Raw genomic sequence first — 25773 nt, forward strand, 5'->3', positions numbered from 1 at the left:
TTTTGTGTTACATAGAGAGATATAGTACCATTTTAATTCATTTGTCATTTCTTTTCCTATATATTTTTGAGTAATGTTTAGTTGTTACCCTGAGTGTTATCAATAATATCTTAATTCATAATAATCTAGTTCAGATTAATATCAACTTTAATTTCAATAGTATACAAAACTTTGCTCTTAAATAGCATCATCCTGCCCTCCTTATGTTGTTTTTCTAACAAATTACACAAATTACGTCTTTATACATTGTGTGCCCATCAGCTTACATTTATATGTATTGCATTATGAGTTGTCTTTTGAATCATATATGGGAAACAAAGTTATGACAAAGAACATGTTTATACTGTCTTTTATATTCACCTATGTAATTACCTTAACTAGTGTTCTTTCTTTTTTTTTTTTTTTGGAAAATTGCTATTTATTTGACAAAAAAGTTTTTGGATTTAATAAAGAATTGGCAATAACTGGCACGTGCATTAACTCAAAATGTTTTCACTAAGCACCAAATAGAATAGTCCCCAATCTCTTCACCGAGAACCCCTTTGAAAGAATGCCTAAAACTTAATCAGTTTATTTAGGTTTTTAATCAAGAAATCCATTAGCAACAATCTTCCTTAATGGAAAATATCTCACCTCCCATAATGTAAAACAAAAATTATACAAGCAAACAAAACTCAAAACAGAAAGAAATGATCAGAGCAAGCTTCAGCCCCTCATAGCTCACCTCTGCCCCAACTGTCACACTGCTGAGAACAGGGTCTACCTCATTACTTAAACTAATTCATTACTGCAGAACATAACAACTTTTAGCATATCACAGCTTCCGCTACAGCCCTCCCTGTCAAAAAAGTAAATAAACAGCACACAAAATATAAACTTATGCCAAATAAAAGTCAGCATCAACCTAAGGATCCTACTGTCATATTGCTACACTAACCCAGGATATTTTAATCCTCTTCAGACCTATTTATAAAAAATCCTCATTTTGAGAGCTCTGGAAGCATTACAAATATTGTTGCATTAGATTCCTTTTCTTGAGGTAGTTTGAAGTCTTGAAACAGAGCAAATTTATATATTTTTCTATACTACCAGTGAAGGGTAACTGTCATCCCTAAGAGGCCTACAAGAAAAATCCTCATCCCCTGATTCTCAGGCTATTACAAATTTTCCCTCAGATCAAACAAACAATGGGAAACACACATGAAAAGACAATAAGTCATACAAAAACTTAAAAACAAGCACAACCACCATAAAAAAGAATCCGTACCATCACACTAACACTCTAAACTTTGCTAGACAAAAAAAAAAATTTACTTGGTTTACCTAAGCTATAGGCATTTTATAGAGTACTCAAGGAATTAACAGCTTGTAACAGTAGTGGAAAAATTTTTGGTGGGGAGCAGAAAACTAAAATCAACTCCTTCTCTGGCAAAGACTTCTTCCCAAATGCCAAGTCCACAAGAAGGGATGTACGGCAAACCTTGCACACCAGGCCTCTCTCAGGCCGACAGCCTTTGCCCTTTGCTCAGGTTGACTTCAGAGGTGCAGGGATACTGGCAGATGCCTGCTCAAGGTAGACCAAGGAGCCCTGAGGGATGTCGGCTGGCTTTTTGTGCTGCATGTTGATGTTCTTTAGCACCTGCTACCTTTCTCAAATGCTTCTGAATCAGTGCATCTTTTTTTTTTTTTTTTTTTTTGCGTAAGAATATCACTATTTGTTTTCCCTCAGGTAATTTTTCTATGGCTTCAACATTTTCTCTTCAAAATCAGAAGAAAAATATCCCAAAGTTTAGAACTGGATCACTTGGCCCTTTCTCTTCTTATCTCCTCCTAGTTCAAAATGCTTGCATCTCTTAATGGCCAGCATCCTCTTGGATCTGCAGTTAGGCTCAACACATTCCAGCCTTAGCACAATCTTCTTTGTGGTCTTAGCCTTCTTCTGGAAAATTGGCTTTGTCTGCCCACCACAGCCACTCTGCTTCCGATCATAGCGCCTCTTTCCCTGGGCATACAAAGAATCCTTGCCCTTCTTATACTGTGTCACTTTGTGAGGCTGATGCTTGCCACACTTCTTACAGAAGGTTCTTCGGGTTTTAAGCACGTTGACCATCTTTGCAGCAGGGCTGTTGTCTATATGATGAAAAGGAGAAACGACGTCCGACACCCTCGCGTAGCACAGCTCTCGCCTAACCTGAATCAGTGCATCTTAATGCTGTAATTCATTCCTTAGTTCTGAGATATCCTCTTTGATAACTTGCTCTGGTTTCTGGACAGATAATTGCAATCTTTTTCAGGAAAACAAAAAACAAAAAACATTGTCTCTCTTGCAGTATCCAGAAACTTCTGGATACGCTGATTAACACCAGTTCGAATTTCTTCCTGATCAGTGCCATTGACATAGTCCTGACTCACCAGAGAAACAAAGCAAGCCTTGAAAGATGAATCCAAGTCATCCACCAAAGTACTATTAGAAGGGCTTGGAGCACCTGAGAAGTGAAGCCTGGCCTAGGAGGCCTGTCAGGGGTGATTGGGCCCCTGGTGGCTGCCCAGATAACATACTCCCTAGTGGAGTCTCCTGTCTGGAATGACAGGGCCTTTATTTCTTCAAGTAAATTAGGTATAAATTCTAGGTATTGTCTAGCGTCCTTTCAGAAGTTCCCTTTGCATTTCTTCTTCTTCCTCTTCTTCTTCTTCTTTTTTCTTTTTTAGAGACAAGGTGTCACTATGTTGCCCAAACTGGTTTCTAGCTCCCGAGCTCAAGCGATCCTCCCACCTCAGCCACCCAAACGGCTGGGATTACAGGAGTGAGCCACATGCCTGGCCAGCATTTCTTTAGTGCAGGTTTACTAGTGGCAAACTCTCAGTTTTTATTTATCTGGGACTGTCTGAATTACTCCTACGTTTTTTAATTATGGTTTTACTATAAATAGAAATTTTGGTTTATGGTTTTTCTTTCAGTGCTTTGAATATGTCAGTCCACTGTTTTGTGGCCTCTATGGTTTCTGATGAGTTCATCTTATTGAGGATCACTTGTATGTGATGAGTGGTTGCTCTCTCGCTCCTTTCAAGATTATCTCTTTTCTCTGGCTTTCAATAGTTTAATTATAATGTTTGTAGGTGTGGGTCTCTTTGAGCTTATCCCACTTGAAGTTTGTTGACTTCTTGGATGCACAGATTAATGTTTTAAAACCAATTTGAAAAGCTCGGGGCCATTATTTATTCAAACATGTTTCTATTTCTTTCTCTTTCTTCTTTCCTCCTGGCCCTCCCATTATGCATATATTGGTATGCTTCGTGGTATCCCACATCACAGAGCAGATCTCTGAGACTCTGCTCATTTTTCTTCATTTTTTTTTTTTCAATCACTACACCTCAGAACAGATCATCTTCATTGGTCTCTCTCTTTCTTTTTTTTAATTCCCAACTTTTATTTTAAGTTCAGGGGTACATGTGCAGGATGTGCAGGTTTGTTACATAGGTAAACTTGTACCATGGTGGTTTGATGCACAGATCAGCCCATCACCCAGGTATGAAGCCCAGCATCCATTAGCTATTCTTCCTGATGCTCTCCCTCCCCCGATTCCCCACCCTCCAACAGGCCCCAGTTTGTGTTGTTCCCCCCATGTGTCCATGTGTTCTCATCATTCAGCTTCCACTTATAAGTGAGAACACGCAGTATTTGGTTTTCTGTTTCTGCATTGGTTTGCTAAGGATAATGTAATCACACTTTATGTTCTTTGATTGTTTCTTCTGCCTGCTCAAATCTGCTATTGGCTCCCCTGGTGATTATTTCCTGTCAGTTATTGTCATTTTTAAGCTCCAGAATTTCTATTTGGTTTCTTTTTATTATTCCTGACTCTTTTTGTTTTCTATTTGGTGAGACATCTTTCTCATATTTTCCTTTAGTTCTTCAGGCATATTTTCCTTTGGCTCTTTGAAAATATTTAAAATAGCCATTTTAAAGTCTACCTAGTAAGTCCAATGTCTGGATTGCCTTAGTGACAGCTTCTACTGATTGCTTATTTTCCTGTGTGGGCCATACTTCCTTGTTTCTTTGCACATCTTCTAATTTTTTTGTTGAAAACTGGACATTTAAAAAAAAAAAAAAAAAAGGCCGGGCGCGGTGGCTCAAGCCTGTAATCCCAGCACTTTGGGAGGCCGAGGCTGGTGGATCACGAGATCAGGAGACCGAGACCATCCTGGTGAACACGGTGAAACCCCGTCTCTACTAAAAAAAAAAATACAAAAAACTAGCCGGGCGAGGTGGCGGGCGCCTGTAGTCCCAGCTACTCGGGAGGCTAAGGCAGGAGAATGGCGTAAACCCGGGAGGCGGAGCTTGCAGTGAGCTGAGATCCGGCCACTGCACTCCAGCCTGGGCCACAGAGCGAGACTCTGTCTCAAAAAAAAAAAAAAAAAAAAAAAAAAAAGAAAACTGGACATTTCAAAGAATATAATGTGACAGCTCTGAAAATCAGTCGCTTACCCTCCCAGAGTTTCTCATTGCTGCTTTAAGTAGTTGTTTAATTACTTTTATGAAGAAATGTTGTAAATTCTTTATCTTTGCATTCGTGGCACTAAAGTTTCCACTTACTTAGCTTAGCGGTCAGATAATGATTAGTCAGCATTTTTCTTAAATGCCTGGAACCAAAAAGTCTTCAAGTCTTCCAGTCATAGGGGCTCTGTATGTGCATGTGCTGGGGCGTGCCTTCAACACTCTACCAGTCAGTTTACAACTCTGTTTTAGCCTTCACTTCCTGCTTGTGCAGAGCCTTATGTTCAGTCAGAGGTGAACGATTATAGTCATTGTTTTTCTTGAGCTTCTGAAAAGCCCTACACACATTTGTGACCTTTTAGATTCCCAAGAATATGTTGAAACTTTTCAAAACCCCGACAAACATCTGATTCCTCAGCTTTTTCTTTTAAGCTTTCTGACTACTTTATTGTTTGCCTTAACTGCTATCCATCACTTCAGGCAACTGTGAGGTTAAAACATTTGAGAAATGCCCCTCCACCATCTGGGTAGAAATGTTTAGCATTAGGAGAGTTTCAGTGAGCTCTAATAATGACAAGCCTTTCAAGTGGTATCTTCCAAGGAGCCGTTTGGTAGTGATTCCTATTTTTGAGTGGAGCTGTGAAAGATCTCCAGCTCTGCTCTACTTTCTCTAGTACTGGGAAGGCAGGCTGTTATTTTTCATGGTGGTGTGGAGCATGGAAACAGATGATAGGACTAGTGTAAGTGTAAATGCCGTGAAGCTTACTGTTCTTATTGAGATGCAGCTGTTTTTCTTGACTAAACACTTCCCATGTTGTTAAAGCCATTGCTTAGTTTCCAGAGAACTGAAAAAGTTGATTTTAACAATTTTGGTTAGTTTTCGCATTGCTTTTCTGAAGGAGCAACATTTCAGAGTTCCTTACTCCAAAATGTTCACTGATGTTATCCCCTCGTTGTTTTTTGAGACTTCATCTTATAACGGAAAATCATTTATTTTTAAAGCCGTGAATAAGTTACCTATTTGTACTTCTTATTTGTCTGTTTTGGTAACCCAGCTGTGGGCTGGAATGTCTTTGTCAATGAAAATCTTTATTTTAGAAGCCAAACACGATAAGCCAGATTATTATTCTTTTAAATATTCTCACTGAATAAGAAACAAAATTAAGAAAAATTGTAAAGTATGAATCACCATTTCTAGAACCACATATACAAAGAATCATAAATATACACAATGTTTTAAAGAAGGTAAGTTATATAGTTAAAAAAAAAGAAAAGAAATTCTGCCGTGAAGAATTTACATTCTATATAGTGCTGAAATTGCAACACATAAGCTATATTCCAAGTAAAAATTAAGACTGACACAACAGTGAACCAAACTGTATTTCACCTTTCTTTGAAGATGCTGTAAGTTTAGAATAATGTATCAACTTTCCTTAACGTGGACTTCTTCTTATTACTTTTTAAAGTTAATCTGAAACGTACCAGTTTTGTTCTTCATCTGAGTTTTAGACTACTTCCACATTCTGTATATTCTTCCTAAAGGAAATTATAAAAACTTTCATGAAAATTTACCCGCAATAGGTTTATAAAGAAACTAATTAAAATGCAATTGAAATTTGAGTTATTTTTAAACATAAACTATCTATGAATTTCTCACAAAGTGTTTACGTAATGGCATAATCATGAACAGATCAAAAGTGAGAGGTGGGTTTGATTTCAAAATCTTGTATAGTTTGTCAGAATATGGAAATGTGTGCGTTTGTGTGTGTGTGTATGTGTTTTAAAAGACGGCTGCTTGCCTTATTTGGTATTTCAGCATACTTTGTATTTCCAATTAACAGTAAAGGAAGAGTTGGCTTAAAATTGATCAGATTAGTGGCATATGGGTGGGATTCTGGCAGCATCCAAATATTCACATGAGAAATAAATGCAAACCCTGGAGGGAAATATGCCTTCTTGCATGGAGAACTTGGCCACATGTCATAGCTAGAACCTGTGAGAGACAAAATGTACAGGATGCACTGCATTTGTATCCTCTGTACTTTTAGCATTGCCACAACGTGATTCTTTCTGTGCAAAATGGTGACAGGAATTCCACTGCCAATGTGTAGATATCAGATGATAATAGAAGCTCTGAGGACAATCCCCGAGTCTTTTATCCTCAGATTTTAGCGCCAGACATTGTCTTCGTATGTCAGTTTGGGGAATCTAGAAGTTTTATTCTAGCCTATTTGGTAAATAGGTGTTTTACTTCATGGAAGAAACAGAGGAAGTGTTCTGATTATGATGATTAAAAAATTCCAAAATGTACTGGGCCCTCCTGCATGCAAAGCAAGTCATTAAGTCATCATACAGTGAGTTAACATTCACAGCCATAGTCCTCCAGACACTTCAAGTATGAAGTAGACAGCATTGCCATGGTTACGCACAAAGGAGATCTGCACAAAGCAAGCCCATTGCATGGCATTATGTGCATACTGTGGGGTAGTGCAGAAGGCAATTAGGAGGCTGTATGTTGAGAGGATGTGGGAATATGAAAATATGCCTTGTCATAGAATTGTGCTGGCTTTCTAACTCAGTGTATGAGCTCTGATGCAGTCTCATTTCTTAATGGTTCAAGGTATAATTAAGCTGAATTCTGATTATACAGAGACTCAGAATCATTCACTTATTCAAGTATCAAATATTAATTGAGTACCCACCATGTGCCAGGAATGGTTCATGGTGAAACCACTGGGCATGGGGAAAACAGAGCTGACAAAGCATTTCCCTCCCAGTGAATGCTACATTTAAAAGTTCTCTTCACATTACAAGAAGCAGGTTATGCAGGTGCAATTTGTAATTGAAGAATAATAGAATTCATTTATTAATGCATACTAGTATGTTGCTCCTCTTCTACCCTGTCAACATGGACCTTGAAGGATGCATAGCATTTAGATAGATAGACAGGGAAAGCCTTCCTTATGAGAGGAACAGCACGAGTAAAGGCATAAAGGCAGGACTAAATAGAAAACAGTGAGGAACGCAGATTCCTTAAAACAAAGTAAGTGGAAGGTCTTGGCTCTCTGATAAGTAAATGGGCTGTTTCTTGCAGAAATTTAATTCGTTTAAATGAGAAATAAAATGCAACCATAAAATTGTCACATTCTACCAGTAGACCTCTTCTCCAGGAATGTAGTCCAACATTTTTATCAAACCAGACATTGTTTGACATATAAAAGGACTTTGGGCTGGGTGCAGTGGTTCATGCCTGTAATCCCAGCACTTTGGGAGACCAAGGAGGGCAGATCACTTAGGGTCAGGAGTTCGAGACCAGCCTGGCCAACATGGTGACACTCCATCTTTACTAAAAATACAAAATTTACCCAGCCATGGTGTTGTGCACCTGTCATTCCAGCTACTCAGGAGGCAGGAGAATGGCTTGAACCTGGGATGCAGTGGCTGCAGTGAGCCGAGATCATGCCACTGCTCTCCAGCCTGGGTGGCAGAGTGAGACTCCATTTAAAAAAAAAAATAGCTCTTTGGAATTTTAAAGTGCTCTTACAAATGTCTTATTTATTCTTATCTTCCTTACCTAACCTATCAGAGGAAGCAAAAATGAGAGAAGGAAGAAAACTGGTGTGTTGATCAGTTTTCTTGGTGGTGGCTTTATCTTCTTGAATCTGGAATATCGTCTGATGGTTTTTTTTTTCTTCTCTTTTCTTCTTTCATTTTTTCCTTTTCTTTTCCTATCTATTCATTCAACAGATATTTAATGAGTGCCTTTTTTTTTTGGTCAGGTGTATTCTCTATGCTTAGGACATGGCAGTAAACAAAATAGACAAATATTCCTGCCGTCACGCAGCTTACATTGTAGTAAGGGGAGAAAAATAGTTTATTAGATGATGATACATGCCATGGAGATAAATTCAGCAGGGAAGAGAGTAGGAAGTGTGTATGTGGGGTGGGGAACGGAGCTTTAACTTTGATGAGTTGGCCACATTGAGGTGACATTTCAGCAAACATTTGAAGAAGTGATCCATTTAGATATCTGGAAGAAGGGTGTTCTAGGCAGAGGGAACAGTTAGTGCAAAGACGCTGAGGCAGGATTATGACTGGCAAGTTCAAGGAACAGCAGATTAGGCAATGTACCTAGTAACAGCAGAAGTAAGAGAGGGAGAGAGTTGAAGGGAAAGAGTTGTATTGTGTGTGTGTGTATGTGTGCATGTGTGTAAACTTTGTGTTGGTGGAAAGGGGTGCAGATGGTACAGGGCCTTACATGCTTTTACTCTGAGTGAGATGGGAAGCCACTGTTCATTGTGGTTTTGACATGGGTCTGTTTGCTAATGCAACCCACAAAAAAGATTAACAGGCTATAAGTGCTAATAAGGTAAACAGAAATATTAATACATCAGTGATGTGGGTGGAATATGAAGCTTTGATTTGAATTCAGTGCATTAATATCTATTTGAAACCTGTAAAAATCAGAGGAAGGACCCTGATCTACTACTTTGTGATGAATCTATCCATCTCTCAACTCTACTAAAGATAGAATGGTATCTGATGGATATTCATGACTGACGATCTATGACTCTTCTAAATGTAAAGGGATGTAGGAGGAGACCACCAACATGGTTCCTCCTCAAGAGTTTCCATAAATGTCTTCATCCTCATTTACTCCCTACTCTATTACTAGTCAGGTGATCTAAAAACTTTGCCTCTCCCCTATACAAGGCATGCAGACTCCACAAGAGAAGGGGCTTTGTCTATTCATGATCCACAAGGTATTTCAGAGGCACAAAGAATCCTTGACCAAAGGAGTTTGTTGGGTGAATTTAGAAATTAAAAAGGTAACTTCTCAAATATAATAGCTGAGAATTCCTAATCCATCGGGAGTCATATTTTAATGCACCTTCAGGATGCCTTCTTTCATCAATAAATGACTACTGAACAGTAGTGGTGTACAGAGGGTTGGGTGGTGGAAAGCAATATGATCTGGATGCAAGCAGTAATGGAGTATATTGTCTGTTGAGAATACAAAAACAATAAAATCAACTACCACAATCTTATGTTTATTATTACCATGAGCCAGTAAGTCTAAACTATATCAGTAATAATATAATCTCCCTGTGCAATATTTTGTTTAAGTCCTAAACAATAACTAAATTATTCATGAGTTTTTTTTATTGTGATAAAATATAGGAAGGAGGAGCCAAGATGGCCCACTAGACACAGCCAGGAGGAGCATCTCCCAGCGAGAGACCAGGACATCAGGAACACTGACACACGCTGAGCAGATATTCAGAGGGAAGGCATTGAGAGTGGACAGAAGTTCGCAGGTGTTGGCTTGAAAGGGGAGGAAGCTGGGAAGGCTGCACATTGCTGCTAAGTACCAAAACTCCTTCCTGGGTCCCAGGGACCCCTGGGGAAGGGATGAGTTGAACAGGTAGGAAATGGCTTGCTTTTGCCATGGACGACTTTTGGAATTCTAGCAGCAGGAAATCCCACGAGCCACACGGACACTTGAGCTCATAGGAGGAGCTGCTTAGAGAGGTGGCAGGGGCAAGACTCCAGCCTGTATGGAGCCCAGAGCATTTGGTGCAGGAACATCTGCAGTGGAGCATGGCCAGGAACACCCCTTCCCCAAGTTTCTCTGTGCTCCTCTAGGAGACTTTAGCCTTAAGGTGACTGTCAGACCTGGGCAAAGCTGGGTGGTCCTGCCTGTGGGACAAGGCCAGTCCCATCTGAGTGCCCCACTGTCTGCTGGCCTCTCCTGGGATCCCAGTCTGGCCACACCCACTTGCAGCCACATGCCCAACCAGACTGCTTCCCAGGGGCCCTCGTCCTAGCTTCTTTGCTGGAAGACCATGCCTGACCATTGGAGAGTTCCAGCAGACCAGCCCCCACTGACATGCACCAGCCCACACACAGGATCCCTGCACCTTGGCCTTCCCCCAGTGCTTTGCCAGCATGCACTCACCCATGGCCTCCCACCAGCACGTACCTCTCTGCACCACCACTGCCAGTGCAAGCACACCACAATGTCCCCCTGCCTGCTGACACACAGACACCCCACCAAACCATCACTGCCAGCACAAATGCACACACAAACACTGGCAACCCCACCCCAATCATGCCACAGCTGCCACCCATGTGAACACACACAGAGATGCCAGCAACTCCACTCCCACCAGCGCCCCACCCCTGCTGCTGCTACTGCTGCAGCAAGTGTGTGCAAGAACAATGCCTTGCTCTCCCCTATGCCCTGCACCAGCTAAAGTGCATGAACCCTACCATGTTGCCACAGCTACTGGCACACACAAGCAAGCATGGATCCTGCTGCCACCACCCAGACAAAGTGCTTTGACTGGCACCACCCACAATGTTGTGGCCAGTGGACCAGGAACACCTTGGCCCCTCCAGCACAGCAGATTCCTAACCTCAAAGAGCCAGAGAACAAAGCCAAGGGCCTCAAATCAGAACCCTAGAGTTAGAGCATGCAGATCAGGGGTGCTGACCTAAGACTTGGCCCCCTAAATCTTCTAGAAATGAAGTCAGTTAGGTGAACCCACCTTATACCACAATAAGATCCCCCAAGGACATCAAAGAAGATAAAAGCAAAAAAACTCCATCCAAAGGACAGCAATTTCAAAGACTGAGGGAACGTCAGCCCACACAGATGAGAAAGAACTACCAAAAGAACTCTGGCAGCTCAAAACTCCAGAGTGTCTTCTTACCTTCAAATGACCACACTAGCCCCCCAGCAATGGTTCTTAACCAGGCTGAAATGATTGAAATGACAGACAGAATTCAGAATGTTGAATAGGAAGGAAGATCATCAACATTCAGCAGAAAGTTGAAACCCAACCCAAGGAAATTAAGGAATACGATAAAACAATACAGGAGCTGAAAGACGAAATGGCCATTTTAAGAAAGAACCAAACTGATATGATAGAGTCGAAAAACTTACTTCAAAAATTTCATAATACAATTGCAAGTGTTAACAGCAGAATAGACCAAGCTGAGGAAAGAATCTCAGAGGCCAAAGACCAGTTCTCTGAATTAACTCAGTCAGACAAAAATTAGGAAATATAATAATAAAGAATGAACAAAATCTTGGAGAAATATGGGATTATGTAGAGAGACCAAACGTATGACTCACTGACATCCCTGAAAAAGAGGGAGAGGAAGCAATTTGGAAAACATATTCTCCAAAGATGACATGAAAGAAAAAATATTAAAGGCAGCTAGAGAGAAGGACAGGCTACCTACAAAGGGAACTGTATTGGGCTAACAGTGGACCTCTCAGCAGAAACTCTACAAGCCACTGGGTGCGGTGGCTCATGCCTGTAATCCCAACACTTTGGGAGGCTGAGGCAGGTGGATCACCTGTGGTCAGGATTTTGAGACCAGCCTGACCAACATGGAGAAACCCCGTCTCTACTAAAAATACAAAATTAGTCAGGTGTGGAGGCTCATGCCTGTAATCATAGCTACTCGGGAGGCTGAGGCAGGAGAATTGCTTGAACCTGGGAGGCAGAGGTTGTGGTGAGCAGAGATTGCACCATTGCACTCCAGCCTGGGCAACAAGAGCGAAACTCCGTCTGAGAAAAAAAAAAAAAAATCCTACACGCCAGAAGAGATTGGGGACCTATATTGAGTATTCTTATAAAAAAAGAAATTCCAACCAAGAAGTTCATATCCAGTCAAAATAAGCTGCATAAACGAAGGAGAAATAAGATCCTTTTCAGACAAGCAAATACTGAAGGAATTTGTTACCACCAGACCTGCCTTACAAGAGAGGTCCTGAAGGGAATGCTAACTATGGAAAGGAGAGACCATTACCAGCCACCACAAAAACACACTTAAGTACATAGACCATTGACACTATAAAGCAACCACACAAACAAGTCTGCACAATAACCAGTTAACAACATTATGACAGGAACAAATCCACATATATCAGTATTAATCTTGAATATAAATGCCCCAGTTAACAGGCAGAGTGGCAAGTTGGATAAAGGAGCAAGACCCAACTGTAGACTGTCTTCAAGAGACCCATCTCACAAGCAATGACACCCATAGGCTCAAAGTAAAGGAATGGAGAAACATCTACCAAGCAAATGGAAAACAGAAAAAAGGAAGGGTTGCTGTTCTAGTTTCAGGCAAAACAGACTTTGAAACAGACTTTAAACCAACAATTATCAAAAAAGACAAAAAAGTGCATTATATGATGGTAAAGGGTTCAATTCAACATGAAGACCTAACTATCCTAGATATATATACACCCATCACAGAAGCACCCAGAGTCATAAAGCTAGTTCTTAGAGACCTCTGAAGAGACTTAGATAACCACGTCATAAGAGTGGGAGATTTCAACGCCCCAACAATTAGACAGATTGTTGAGACAGAAAACTAATGAAGATATTTGGGACCTGAACTCAACACTTAACCAAATAGACCCAACAGACATCTTCAGAACCCTCCATCCTAAAACAACAGAATATACATTCATCTCATCTGTACATGGCACATACTCTAAAATCAACCACACTATCAGCCATGAAACAATGCTCAGCAGATGCAAAAAACCGAAATCCTACCAACCACACTCTCAGATCACAGTGCAGTAAAAACAGAAATCAATTCTAAGAAGATTGCTCAAAACTATACAATTATTTGGAAATTAGGGAACCTGCTCCTGAATGACTTTTGAGCAAACAATTAAATTAAGACAGAAATCAAGAAATTATTTGAAACAATAGCAGAATTCATCTTCCTCTCAAATGCACAGCCCTGAAAAAGACTGATATTATGTACTTTGCAGCACATGGATGGATCTGGAGGTGATTATCCTAAGTGAACTAATTAAGGGAGAGAGAACCAAATACTGAATGTTCTTGCTTATAAGCAGGGGCTAAACATTGAGTACACATGGACATAAAGAAGGGAACAACAGACACTGGGGCCTACTTGAGAGTGGATAGTGAGAAGAGAGTGGAGATTGAAAAACTACCTACTAGATACTATGCTTATTACCTGGGTGACAAAGTAATTTGTACACCAAACCCCCGTGACACCCAATGTACTTATATAACAAACCTGCACATGTTTCCATGGACCAAAAATAAAAGTTAAAAAAATAATATTTTTCAAAAATATCTATGAAACATGCAACTCGCCATTTGCTTTCAATTATTTTGGATGTATATCCAGGAGATGAATTGCTGGATCATATGGTAATTCTATTTTTTAATTTCTTAAGGAACCATCACACTGTTTTCTCTAGTGGCTGCACATTTTACATTCCCACCAATAATGGACGAGAGTTCCAATTTCTTTACATCCTCAGCAACACTTGTTACTTGATTTTTTAATAGTAGCCTTTCTAATGGGTGTGAAGTGGTATTTTGCTGTGGTTTTGATTTGTATTTCTCTTATAATTAGTGATGTTGGGAATATTTTCAAGTGCTTTTTGTATTCCTATGTCTTCTCTGGAGAAATATCTATTCAATTTGTTTCCCTAGTTTTAAATTGGGTTGTTTGATTTTTTTGTTCTTTAGCTATGGGAGTTTTTTAATACCTTCTGGACATTAACCTTTTATCACATATATTATTTGCAAATATTCTCTCATTTCATGGGTTGCCTTTTCATTCTGTTGATAGTGCCCTTTAGTGCACATATGTTTTTAATCTTAATGTAATTCATTTTTTTTTTTGCCCCTGCTTTTGGTGTCATATTCAATAAATCATTGCCGAATCCAATGTCATTGAAGGTATTCCCCTACATTTTATTTTAAGACTTTAGAAGACTTCAGATTTAGCTCTTATGTTTGGGTCTTTGATACATTTTGAGTTAATTTTTGTGACTGGTATAAGGCAAAATTCTAACTTCATTCTTTTCCATATGCACATACAGTTTTCCCAACTGTCTTTTCCACAAACTATTGGGAAAACTGTATGTGCATATGGAAAAGAATGAAGACTATTCTTTCCCCCTTCAAATGGCCGTGGAAGCATTGGCAAAAAGCATTTGATTATATATAAGCTTATTTAGGGGCTCTCTATTCTATTTTGTTGATCTATATGTCTGTCTTTACGGCAATAGTCCACTGTTTTGATTTCTGTAATTTTGTTGTAAGTTTTGAAATCAGGAAGTGTGAGGCCTCAAACTTTGTTGTTCTTTTCCAAGATTATTTTGACTGTTCAGGGTTCCTTGAGATTTTATATGAATTATAGGACAGATTTTTCTATTTCTGTAAAAAAAAGCACCATTGGTATTTTGACAAGGATTATACTGAATCTGTAGATCACTTTGAGTAGTATTGACATCTTAACATTATTAAGTCTTCCAATCCATGAACAGGGGATATCTTTTCATTACGTCTGTCTTTAATTTCTTTCAGCAATATTTTATAGTGTTTTGGTGTAGAAGTCTCTTGCCTTTTTTGTTACATGTATTCCGAAGTATTTTACTCTTCTTGATTCTATTGTAGATGGAATTGCTTTCTTAAATTTTCTTTTTCTTCAGGTTTTTCATTGTTTATGTGTAGAAATAAACCGATTTTTGTGTGTTGGTTTTGTATTCTGCAACTATGCTGAATTATTTTATATTAGTTCCTTTTTTTTTAAGACAGGCTCTAGTTCTGTCACCCAGGCTGGAGGGCAGTGGCATGATCATAGCTCACTGCAGCTTTGACCTCCAGGCTCAGGTGATCCTCCTGCCTCAGCCTCCCAAGTAGCTGGGAATATTTGGGAGGAACATGCCACCATGCCCAGTTAATTTTTTATATTTTTATGGAGATGGGATATTGCCATGTTGCCCAGGCTGGTCTCAAACTCCTGGGCTCAAGCAATTTACCCACCTTGACCTTCCAAAGTGCTGGGGTTACAAGTGTGAACCACCTCCTATAATAGTTCTAACAGAGTTTTGTGTGTGTATGTGAAATCTTTAGGGTTTTCTATATACGAGATTATATTGTCTGCAAATGGATAATTTTACTTCTTCCTCTAAAATTTGAATGCCTTTTCTTTTTGGTTTTTTTTTTTTTTTTTTTTTGAGACGGAGTCTTGCTCTGTGCCCCAGGCTGGAGTGCAGTGGCGCGATCTCGGCTCACTGCAAGCTCCGCCCCTCCCGGGTTCACGCCATTCTCCTACCTCAGCCTCCTGAGTAGCTGGGACTACAGGCGCCTGCCACCTCGCCCGGCTAATTTTCTTGTATTTTTAGTAGAGACGGGGTTTCACCGTGTTAGCCAGGATGGTCTCGATCTCCTGACCTCGTGATCCGCCCGTCTCGGCCTCCCAAAGTGCTGGGATTACAGGCTTGAGCCACCGCGCCCGGCCTTTTTTGGTTTTCTTGTTAAATTCTCTGGCTAAAACTTCCAGTACAATGTTGAATAGAATTGATGAAAGTGGGTATCTTTGTGTCATTTCTGTTCCTGTGGAGAAAAAGCTTTCAGTCTTTCACTACTGAGTATGATGTCAAATGTGGGCTTTGTGTAAATGTTCTTTATTATGTTGAGGTAGTTTCTCATATTACCAGTTTGTTGCGTATTTTTTATCATTAAATGGTGTTGAGTTTTGTCAACTGCTTTTTCTACATCAATTCAGATGATCATGAGATTTTTGTTCTTCATTCTGTTAATGTGGTGCATTACATTGATTTTCAATTGGGGAACCATCTTTACATTCCAGGAATGACTCAATCATGGTATATAATTCCTTTACAGTTGAATTTGGTTTGCTCATGTTTTGTTGAGGATTTTCCATCAGTATTAATCAGGGATATTGGTCTATAATTTTCCTGTAGGGTCTTCATCTGGCTTTGGTATCAAGGTAATGCTGGCCTCATAGAAGAAGTTTGATACTGTTACTTCCTTTTCAATCTTTTTGGAAGAGTTAGAGGAAGATTGGTGTTAATTATCCTTTAAATATTTGGTAGAATTCATCAGTGAAGCCAGCTGTTCCTGAGCTTTTCTTTGTTGGGAGGATTTTGATTACTGATTTGATTTCCTTACTAGTCATAGATCTGTTCAAAATTTCCATTTCTTCATGATTCAGTCTTGGTAGCTTGCGTGTTTCTAGAAATTTGTCCATTTCATCTAGTTTGCCAAATTATTGGTATTTAATTGTTTATATACATGTGCTCTCTTGTAATAATTTTTATTTCTTTAAAATGAGTAGTAATGTCCCCTCTTTCACTTATAATTTTAGTTATTTGAGTCTTCTCTCATTTTTCTTAGTCAATCTAACTGAAAATTTGTCAATGTTGATTTTTTTGAAGAACCAACTCTTAATTTTGTTAATTTCTCTGTTGTTTTACTATTCTTTATTTTATTTATCTCTGCTCTTATGTTTATTATTTCTGTCTTTCTGCTGTTTGGGTTTAATTTGTTCTTCTTTTCTAGTTCTTTAACATTTAAAGGTAGGTTGTTGATTTAAGATTTTTCTTCTTTTTTAATGTCCTTATAGCTATAAATTTCCCTTTTAGTGCTGCTTTCACTGTATTTCATTTTTTAAATGTTGACCTTTCACTTTCATTGTCTTAAGATATTTTAAAATTTCTCTTGTTGTTTCTTCCTTGACCCATTGGTTATTTAAGAATATCTTGTTTAATTTCCACATATTTGTGAATTTTTCAGTTTTCCTTTTGCTATTGATTTTTAATTTTCATTCTATTGTGATTGTAAAAGTTACTTTGTACGACTTCCATCTTTTTAAATGCATTAAGACTTTTTGTGGCCTCACATGTAGTCTGTCCTAGAGAAAGTTCCATGTGAACTTGACAAAAAAGGTGTATTCTGCTATTATTGGATGGAGTGTCCTGCATGTCTTTTAGATTCAATTGCTCTGTGGTGTTGTTCAAGTTCCTTATTTCCTTGTTGATTTTTTCAGCTAGTTGTTCTCTCCATTGTTGAAAGTGGGCCTATTGGAATATTGAAGTCTCCTCCTACTATTGTAGAGATGCCTGTTTCTCTTTTCAATTCTGCAATATTTGCTTTATATATTTAGAAGCTATGAAGTTTGATGCATATATATTTATAATTATTGTATCTTTTTGGTTAATTAAAAATTGTATATTTTTTGTTAATTAATCCTTTTTCATTATATAATATTCTACATCTTTTTATGTTTTTTACTTTTTTTTTTTTTTTTGAGATGGAGTCTCACTCCGTGGCCCAGGCTGGAGTGCAGTGGCATGATCTCAGCTTACCACAATCTCCTTCTCCCGGGTTCAAGCAATTCTGTCTGCCTCAGCCTCCTGAGTAGCTGGGATTACAGGTGCCTGCCACCAAGCCCAGCTAATTTTTGTATTTCTAGTAGAGATGGGGTTTTGCCATGTAAGCCAGGCTGGTCTTGAACTCCTGATCTCAGGCGATCCACCCACCTTGGCCTCCCAAAGTGCTGGGATTACAGGCATGAGCCACCGTGCCTGGCCTAATTTTTTTATTTAAGATCTATTTTGTCCAGTATTAGTTTAGTCAACCCCTGCTCTCTTCTGGTTAGTCTTTGCATGGAATATTATTTTTCATCCTTTCATTTTCAATCTCTGCATGTTTTTAAGTTTAATGAAAGTTTCACGCGGATAACATATTGTTGGATGTTGTTTTTCTGTCCATTCAGCCAATCTGTATCTTTCAATTTGGGAGTTTAATTCATTTACATTTAAAACAATTACTGATAGGAAATAACTTACTATTGCTACTTAATTATTTGTTTTCTCCATGTCTTATAGTTTTTTTTGCTGTTGTTGTTCCTCATTTCCTCCCTTACTGCCCTCCTTTGTGTGTAGTTGATGTTTTGTAGTAACACACTTTGATTCCATTTTCATTTACATTTAGGTATATTTCATAGATACTTTCTTTATGGCTACCATGGAGATTACATGTAACATACTAACATTATAACAATTTAAGCTGATAATTTAACATCAATTGCATACAAAAACTGTACTTGTTTACATATCTTTCTTGCCCACTTTATGTTATTGATGTCACAAATTACATCTTTATATATTGTTTACCCATTAATATAGATTTGTGATTTTTTATTCTTTTAACTCTAAAATGTTGTAGAAGAATAAAAAGCAGAATTAGGTATTAAAATGACAATAATACTGGTTTTTATATTTGTCCATGTATTTACCTGTACTTTATATCTTCATATGGCTTTCGGTTACTATCTACCATCCTTTCATTTCAACCTAAAAGATTTCCTTTAGCATGTCATGTAATGGTGATAAAAAATGCCTTCAACTTTTGTTTATCTGAGAATTTCTTAATTTTTCTGTAATTTTTGAATGACAGTTTTACCATATGTAAAATTCTTGGTTGACAGGTTTTTTCCCCCCTTCAACCCCTTAAATGTATCATCCTACTGCTTTCTGTCCTACATGGCTTCTTCTGAGAAACTATTTTATTAAGGATTCCTTGTACATGATGAGTTGCTTTTCTCACTGCTTTCAAGGTTCTCTCTTTGTCTTTTGACAGTTTGATTATAATGTGCCTGCTGTGGATCTCTGAGTTCATGGAGCTTCTTATATTTGTATATTTATGCATTGCCTCAAATTTGGGAATTACGCTAGGGGCAGGTGGGGCAAGGACAAGTAAAAATGTTACAAAATTTTCTACCATTTGTAATTTCGGTTTTTAAAAAATTGGCTATTTGCTTGGTTGCTGTAGATCTTTGAGTGATTTCCAGACCTCCTATAAAGTCATTTTAGTCAATTCCTAGTTGTTTATTTAATGATTCCATAGGAGGACAAGGGCTTGGAGCTTCCTACTGTGCCATGTTGCTGATGTCATTCCCATGATGAGATTTAATAATATACATGTAAGAATCAAATTAGCATATTATTAACTTTTTAATTTAAAATTATTATAGATTCAAAAGAATTTTCAAAAAAAAAAAGTACAGAGAATTCTGTATTCCTTTTGTCCAGCTTCCCTCAGTGGTAACATCTTACATAATCATATTGTAATATCAACACCAGAAAGTTGACATTTGGCAGTTAAAAAATGACATTCATGGCTGGGCGCAGTGGCTCATGCCTATAATCCCAGCACTTTGGGAGGCTAAGGTGGGTGGATCACAAGGTCAGGAGTTCTAGACCAGCCTGGCCAAAAAGGTGAAACCCAGTCTCTACTAAAAATACAAAAATTAGCTGGGCGTGGCGGCTCATGCCTGTAATCCCAGCTACTCGGGAGGCTGAGGCAAGAGAATCGCTTGAAACTGGAAGGCGGAGGTTGTTGTGAGCCGAGACAGCGCCACTGCACTCCAGCCTGGGCGAAAGAGTGAAACTCTGTATCAAAAAAAAAACAAAAAGCAAAAAGAAAAATGACATTCACCTAGTACTCATACTCATTCCTAGAGGAATCCTCATCTTCTCAAATTTTAAAAATGGTCTCCATCTTGCCTCAAGGTTGTAACAGAGGCCCTGACTGTGTCAAATTCTAAAATAAGGTGCCAGAAAATTTATGGAAGGCTTGCACACAAGGTGGCAAAAGTTGATTTGCTCCCCTCAGATTATTATATGCACAGGACATACAAGATTAACAAAGATAAATTGTTGAGTTGATGAGGACTATTTCTTTAGAGAACAAGTTGTTGCAATACTGTGATGTTTCCCATCTTGTTCCTTTTCCTTTAAGTCAAGTTGGGGTAATTTAAGAAAACCACCTGGATAGCTGTACCCTCTGGAATTTGGGGGCTTCAGGGATTCAACTGGAATTGGATTTATAAAACTTCCTTGAGGGCAAAGTGAGAAGAGAGGCTACTGCAGAAGTGAACTGCATTCTCATCGAGTTGATGGGATGCACCAGAGTAAGATTTCTTGAGAATCTGGTCCTTAATCCTGTCAGGCTTAATGCCCTCTTTTTATAATAAATATTCTAACATATCTCTTTAATATCCTGAAATGAAATATATAGATAATACAAGCTACCTACACACAACATTTCAAAAACAAAGATGTAAACCAAACTGTAATGTGAAGGTGAAATGAATAAAAACAATTTATAATAAAATAATAAACATTTCAGTATACAAATCCTTTGGCATGACTATCCTAGATCACATAATGAATGAAATGCTTGCAACTACTTGTAGTGAACAAGTCTGGATCGAAGTGAGTAACAATACTTAATTTAACATAATCAATATCTTTTCTTTATATTTAACCATTTGAAATAAAGATTAAGTATATTCCTATACATACATACAGAACCACCATAATTACAACAGCTACTGATCACGTCTTACACAAGTGTGTCATATTGGTTATTTATATACCACACATGGTGTGTCTGTTAGTGAAATGATTTTTTGAAATGACAAACAACTCTTGGGAAAGTTCTGAACAAAACAATGTATAATCGTCCTTTGATTTATCCAGTGTTTTCGATTTTGGAAAATTTAGTGTACAGTCAATCAAGGCAAAAATATTTTATATTTATGGGTTTTATTCAAGTATACATGAATGTCCAGCAGGTCATTTGAAAGCCATGCAATATCTGCAACAAGAGTTCATTTGCTGGCAGAAGCCTTGTTTCTCAGACCTGTATATAGCTAATGCCATTAAATCTCATTCCCCACCATTGCAACAGCCAAATGTGTCCCATGAATTTCCAAATGCCCCCAGAGAGTGGGCCTCTTCTGTTGAAAACCACAATTTTAGATTTTAGTGGACCTTTTCATAACTGAAAACCATCAAACAAGTTATAAGATCTGTCCAGGATTTCATCAGGGCTGAGGAAGAAATTGACAGAGGAGTAGTAGTAAGAAATAATAAAATTGCTTCTTGCTTGCACCCTGTAGAGTTTAGTAGGTTTTAACAAACTATTAACAATGTATTAACAAAGATACTAGCAACACTGGTCAGTAAACAGCAAGTAAAAGGACTTTCAGGTAGAAATAAACTCACTATATTTAAGGAATAGTAAGATGGCTGGAATGACTGGAGTATAATGCCAGTATAGAAAGTAAGAGAGTGAAAAGATATGAGGTCAAAGAGCAACTAGATTATGTAAGGGCTTGGACAAGAGTTTAAATTTTCTTTGAAATACAATGGGAGACAGAGCTGCGACATGAACTGATTTGTGTTTATAAAAAAGCATAAAAGTTATACTGATCGGAAGATTGTGGATTGTAAGGAAATAAGAATGGTTGCAGGGGAATATTTAAGAGGCTATTTCATTCTTCTAGGCAAGAGCGGGGGCTAGGGTGGTAGCAATCAAAAACTAAAACACGGCTAGGAGGTCAAGGTGATTGTACCTCCTGATGAACGGGTGTGGATGGGAAAAGGAGGGAAGCCATAATGACTTTGACGGACTAAAAGAATGATGAAGCCCTTGACTGGGATAGGAAAACACTTGAGAATATAATCTGATAAACCATTAAAAAGACAACTGTTTTCCCCTTTTATTAAAATATGTCTTTTTAGGAGGAAGACAAACGTGTCATGTACACAGATGAGGACTTCCAATTAGAAAATAGCCATCTCAGGACCAAGCATGGTGGCTCACGCCTGTAATCCCAGCACTTTGGGAGGTGGAGGTGGGTGGGTCACAAGGTCAGGAGTTCAAGACCATCCTGGCCGACATGGCAAAATCCCATCTCTACTAAAAATACAAAAAAACAGCCAGGCGTGGTGGCACATGCCTGTAATCCCAGCTACTTGGAAAGTTGAGGCATGAGAATGGCTTAAAGATGGGAGGTGGAGGTTGCAGTGAGCCAAGATCGCGCCACTGCACTTCAACCTGGGTGACAGTGAGAGACTCTGTCTCAAAAAAGAAAATAGACATCTCAGAATCTTCACCATCACTGTCATTAATACCTTTAAGCATAAACTGGGCTAAATCTACCTTTAAGCAATTTCCATCTGATTCAAATCTAAATTTTGCCTCTCCCTTGTTCTTAAACCAGGATTTCAACATAATTCCTTCATCTGTAAAACTTTCATAAGAATAACCAATTTCACAAGATAATATGAGAATTAATTATTGAATGATTACATAAGTCTCAGCAAATATTAAAACTGATATTTCAAGGGCTGCTATTAAAATGGAAAAGTGCTTTTTTTGCTATCTCTGGATTCAGCAGGAGAAAAATTAACAATCATATGCTCATTCTCATTAAATCTGGGGAACAATTATGGAACTCTATGTGCCAGACACAGGTGTTGGGGGGAATTGTGCGTGGGTGGGCATAACGATGAGCCAGATGGGCATGGCTGCTCTCCCAAATAAGCCCCCAAGTTGTTGTCCATACACGGAAACAAAAACTGAAAGCAACCTGAATTAGTACTGAATTTAGACTAACTGAGGTGAACAAAAGTGTCAAAGTATTATATCTGTCCAAATTGTTGCAGCTCCTTCAAGGTGCCATTTTATTTTCTGGCAGAGGCCAGATATCATTTTTTTTTTTTTTAAGTTTCCTGAGGCTCCCAGTTTCCAATGTGTATGTGCCCCTTTTGGGCACTGCTAGAATGAACACACACATTAGTTCAGGCTCTGTGGGACAAAGTTGAATAAGGGAAAGAAAGGCCCGGATCACAAGATAAGGTTACATTTGGTCTGATGGCAAAGGAAGGGGTACAGCATGAAGGCAGTTGGGATTCAGTGTTGGGAAGGGAGGTAATGACGGGTGAGAGAAGCAAGCAGATGAGGGTACCAGAAATCATTTCGTCTATTACACTATTTTTCCTAGGGCTGGCTGATGGGGGAGCTGGCAGTGGAGTGGTTAACTTGGGGGAAACAGGATTTTATTCAGTCTCTCTAAGGTGCTAGAGCAGTGAGAAGGTTTTCTCCTCTGTTCCTCTTTCCCATTGCTTCACTAGTCACCCTTTCTGCCCTTTGCCTACTTTTCTCAGTGGTGAAGCTGGAGGAATCAAACATAACCAAGAGAAAGCACCCACCGTTGGTACTCACTGATTAAAATCTTTCCTAGTGAGCCATTTGGCCTTCACACCTCACCTCCTCACCCAGGGATTTGGAGCCTCAGGAAATCCTTTGATAAACAGACTTCCTTTTGTCTAAATGAAAGCAACAAGGAGACAAAACCAAGACCTTAGAGGGAGTTGCAATCTATTCTTAACCTCTTTTGCAAGACAGCTTGCTTGGGCTGAGAAAATAAGTAGCGTCTGTTCTGAGCTGTTACTCGTAAGTATTAGGTTGGGTTGAAGAAGTGCTCATGTGGAAAGGGGGAGTAAATTAACTACACAAGTAAGTTTTCCCTTACTGTTTCTCAATTGCTTCTTCAATTTTTGGAAAAATTAACAGCCTACTGGACCTGTGCAAATTGTTGGTGGTCACGGTATGGCTGACAGAGATTATTGCAAATAAAGTGCTTGCCTCTGGTCGAAGTTCACACCAGGCTTGCACATTCTTGCAGAATATTTGGCTATAGCAGGCCCCTTCACTCTGAAGACCAAATGTATCTTTTGTACATCCATGGGAGCATGCATGAATTTGCTTAATGAGGCCTGGGGCTCTCAGTGTTATCTGGGCATAGGGCTTAATCAGCTGCACACAATTAGGCACACAGCATGTGCTCAAGAAGTGTTGGGGTGGGGACTCCAGTGTTATTTCTTTGCCTTATTCCATTGTCCCTATACTCCCCTGCCCACACACACATACACATTCCCTGATACATCTTCCCCCCTCCTCATTCTTACAGCTGTTTATTGGCCCATGCCTGCACTCCCTCGGGCTCTCTTAGACTATCTCAATACCATCCCAGTTGATCTTGCTGCCTCTGGTTTCTCCTCAGAAGAGCCCTGTCACTGGTCACTGGATGTTCACTGTAAACCAGGCATTAGGCCAAGTACTTCACATGTATTATCTCATCAACTTCAAAACAACCCTGTGAAGATGCCCAATTTACAGATGTGAAAGCCAAGGCCCAGGGAGCTTATGCAAAATGCCCTAGGAAACAGAGATAGTTGAGGTGGAATCAGCATTTGCACTCAAGACTGCCTGATCCCCAATCCCGAGATTGGAACCATCACAAGTTCTCTAATTCACCTTTCACACTGATCTTTGTAGTATGATCTTTGTAAAGCACACTTAGTACCATATTATTCACCTCCTTAAAGCCTTCAATCATCCACCCCAGTACCATGCCCGTAAATCAAATTAAACCATTTGCCTCAGATACTCAGACTGTTTCCATGAAATTGTTGTAACTTCCCAACTTTGCTTGGCTCTAGTTTCTTATTCCATTTCAGCTCTGCCTAGGTCCCAACCTGTGGGATGTTTCTCTTCTATTTCTTCTGTCTCCTGTCTGCTTGGATTTGCAATTAAGCTCAGCTTTTCCAGATTTGACTCTTGTAGTCCTCTAAGTACTCGTGTGTCTCCCTTTTCTGCTCTTGGTTTCTTTAAGCAAATGGCCCCTCATATGACTCCTTGGGCTTCCGGGATCTCATCCTGACATTTGTTCCATCAATGTTCCCATCTGCCCACATGCCAAAATTTAGCTGCATGGATTGATGGAGTCTTTAACACTCTGACTCCAAATGAGTTTTCCAGCCTCACTTTCTGCTTCTTCCTTAGGGTATATAAGCCTTTATAAATGATTTTTTAAAAACATTCAGTAAATTATCAGCTATTATATTTTTAAATATTGTGTCTATACTGTTATTTCTCTTTTCTTCTTCTGAGACTTCAATTAAATGTAAACAAATATTATTATGGAGTTCTCTATGTCATTTATTCTCTCTTCTGTATTTTCTATCCTTTTTTCTCTCCATATTTCAATTTGAATATTTTCTGATTTACCTTCTAGTTCACTAAATCTCCCTTCATCTGGAATGCTTATACATGGCTGGTGAGAATGTAAATTAGTACAACCTCTATGGAAAACAGTTTGGAGATTTCTTCTATAACTAAAAGTAGATCTACTATTTGATCCAGCAATCCCACTACTGGGTATCTACCCCCCCCCCAAAAAGAAGTCACTATATCAAAAAAGACACCACAAAAAAGACATCACTGCATGTTTATTGCAGTACAATTCACAATTGTGGACATTGTATTTGCAAAACTGTTGTAAGAAGTAATTTGAAGTCGAAATGAATGTTATTGTCCTCCAGAGAGGATTTATGTTTGATTCCATCAAGTGCTTGTTGGCACTAGCAATAGGGAATAGCTTCAATTCAAGTCTAGTGATTGGGGTAATGATTCAAAGCTGAGCTAAAGTCTGAAAAATGAATATCTTCTTTAGGTCCCCTTTAGGGACCCTAAAGGAGACTCCAATCCCTGTCTACCCAGCCCTGCGAAGCTGCTAATAATGTTATTCAATGTCTC

At 38.9% G+C, this 25773-nt stretch overlaps 1 protein-coding gene and 1 pseudogene across 1 annotated transcript; both read right to left on the reverse strand.

Annotated features, from left to right (window-relative positions):
- Positions 1-1499: 1499 nt before the first annotated feature.
- Positions 1500-24589, reverse strand: LOC105541713 (annotated as a pseudogene).
- Positions 1677-2159, reverse strand: LOC105541669 (60S ribosomal protein L36a-like). The gene has a single exon (XM_011982813.1). It carries the CDS (start codon positions 2108-2110, stop codon positions 1790-1792), a length of 321 nt encoding a protein of 106 aa, XP_011838203.1. The 5' UTR covers positions 2111-2159; the 3' UTR covers positions 1677-1789.
- Positions 24590-25773: the final 1184 nt, after the last annotated feature.

This window comes from Mandrillus leucophaeus, unplaced genomic scaffold (genome assembly GCF_000951045.1).
Source record: "Mandrillus leucophaeus isolate KB7577 unplaced genomic scaffold, Mleu.le_1.0 Scaffold243, whole genome shotgun sequence".
In the NCBI taxonomy this organism is placed as follows: Eukaryota; Metazoa; Chordata; class Mammalia; order Primates; family Cercopithecidae; genus Mandrillus; species Mandrillus leucophaeus.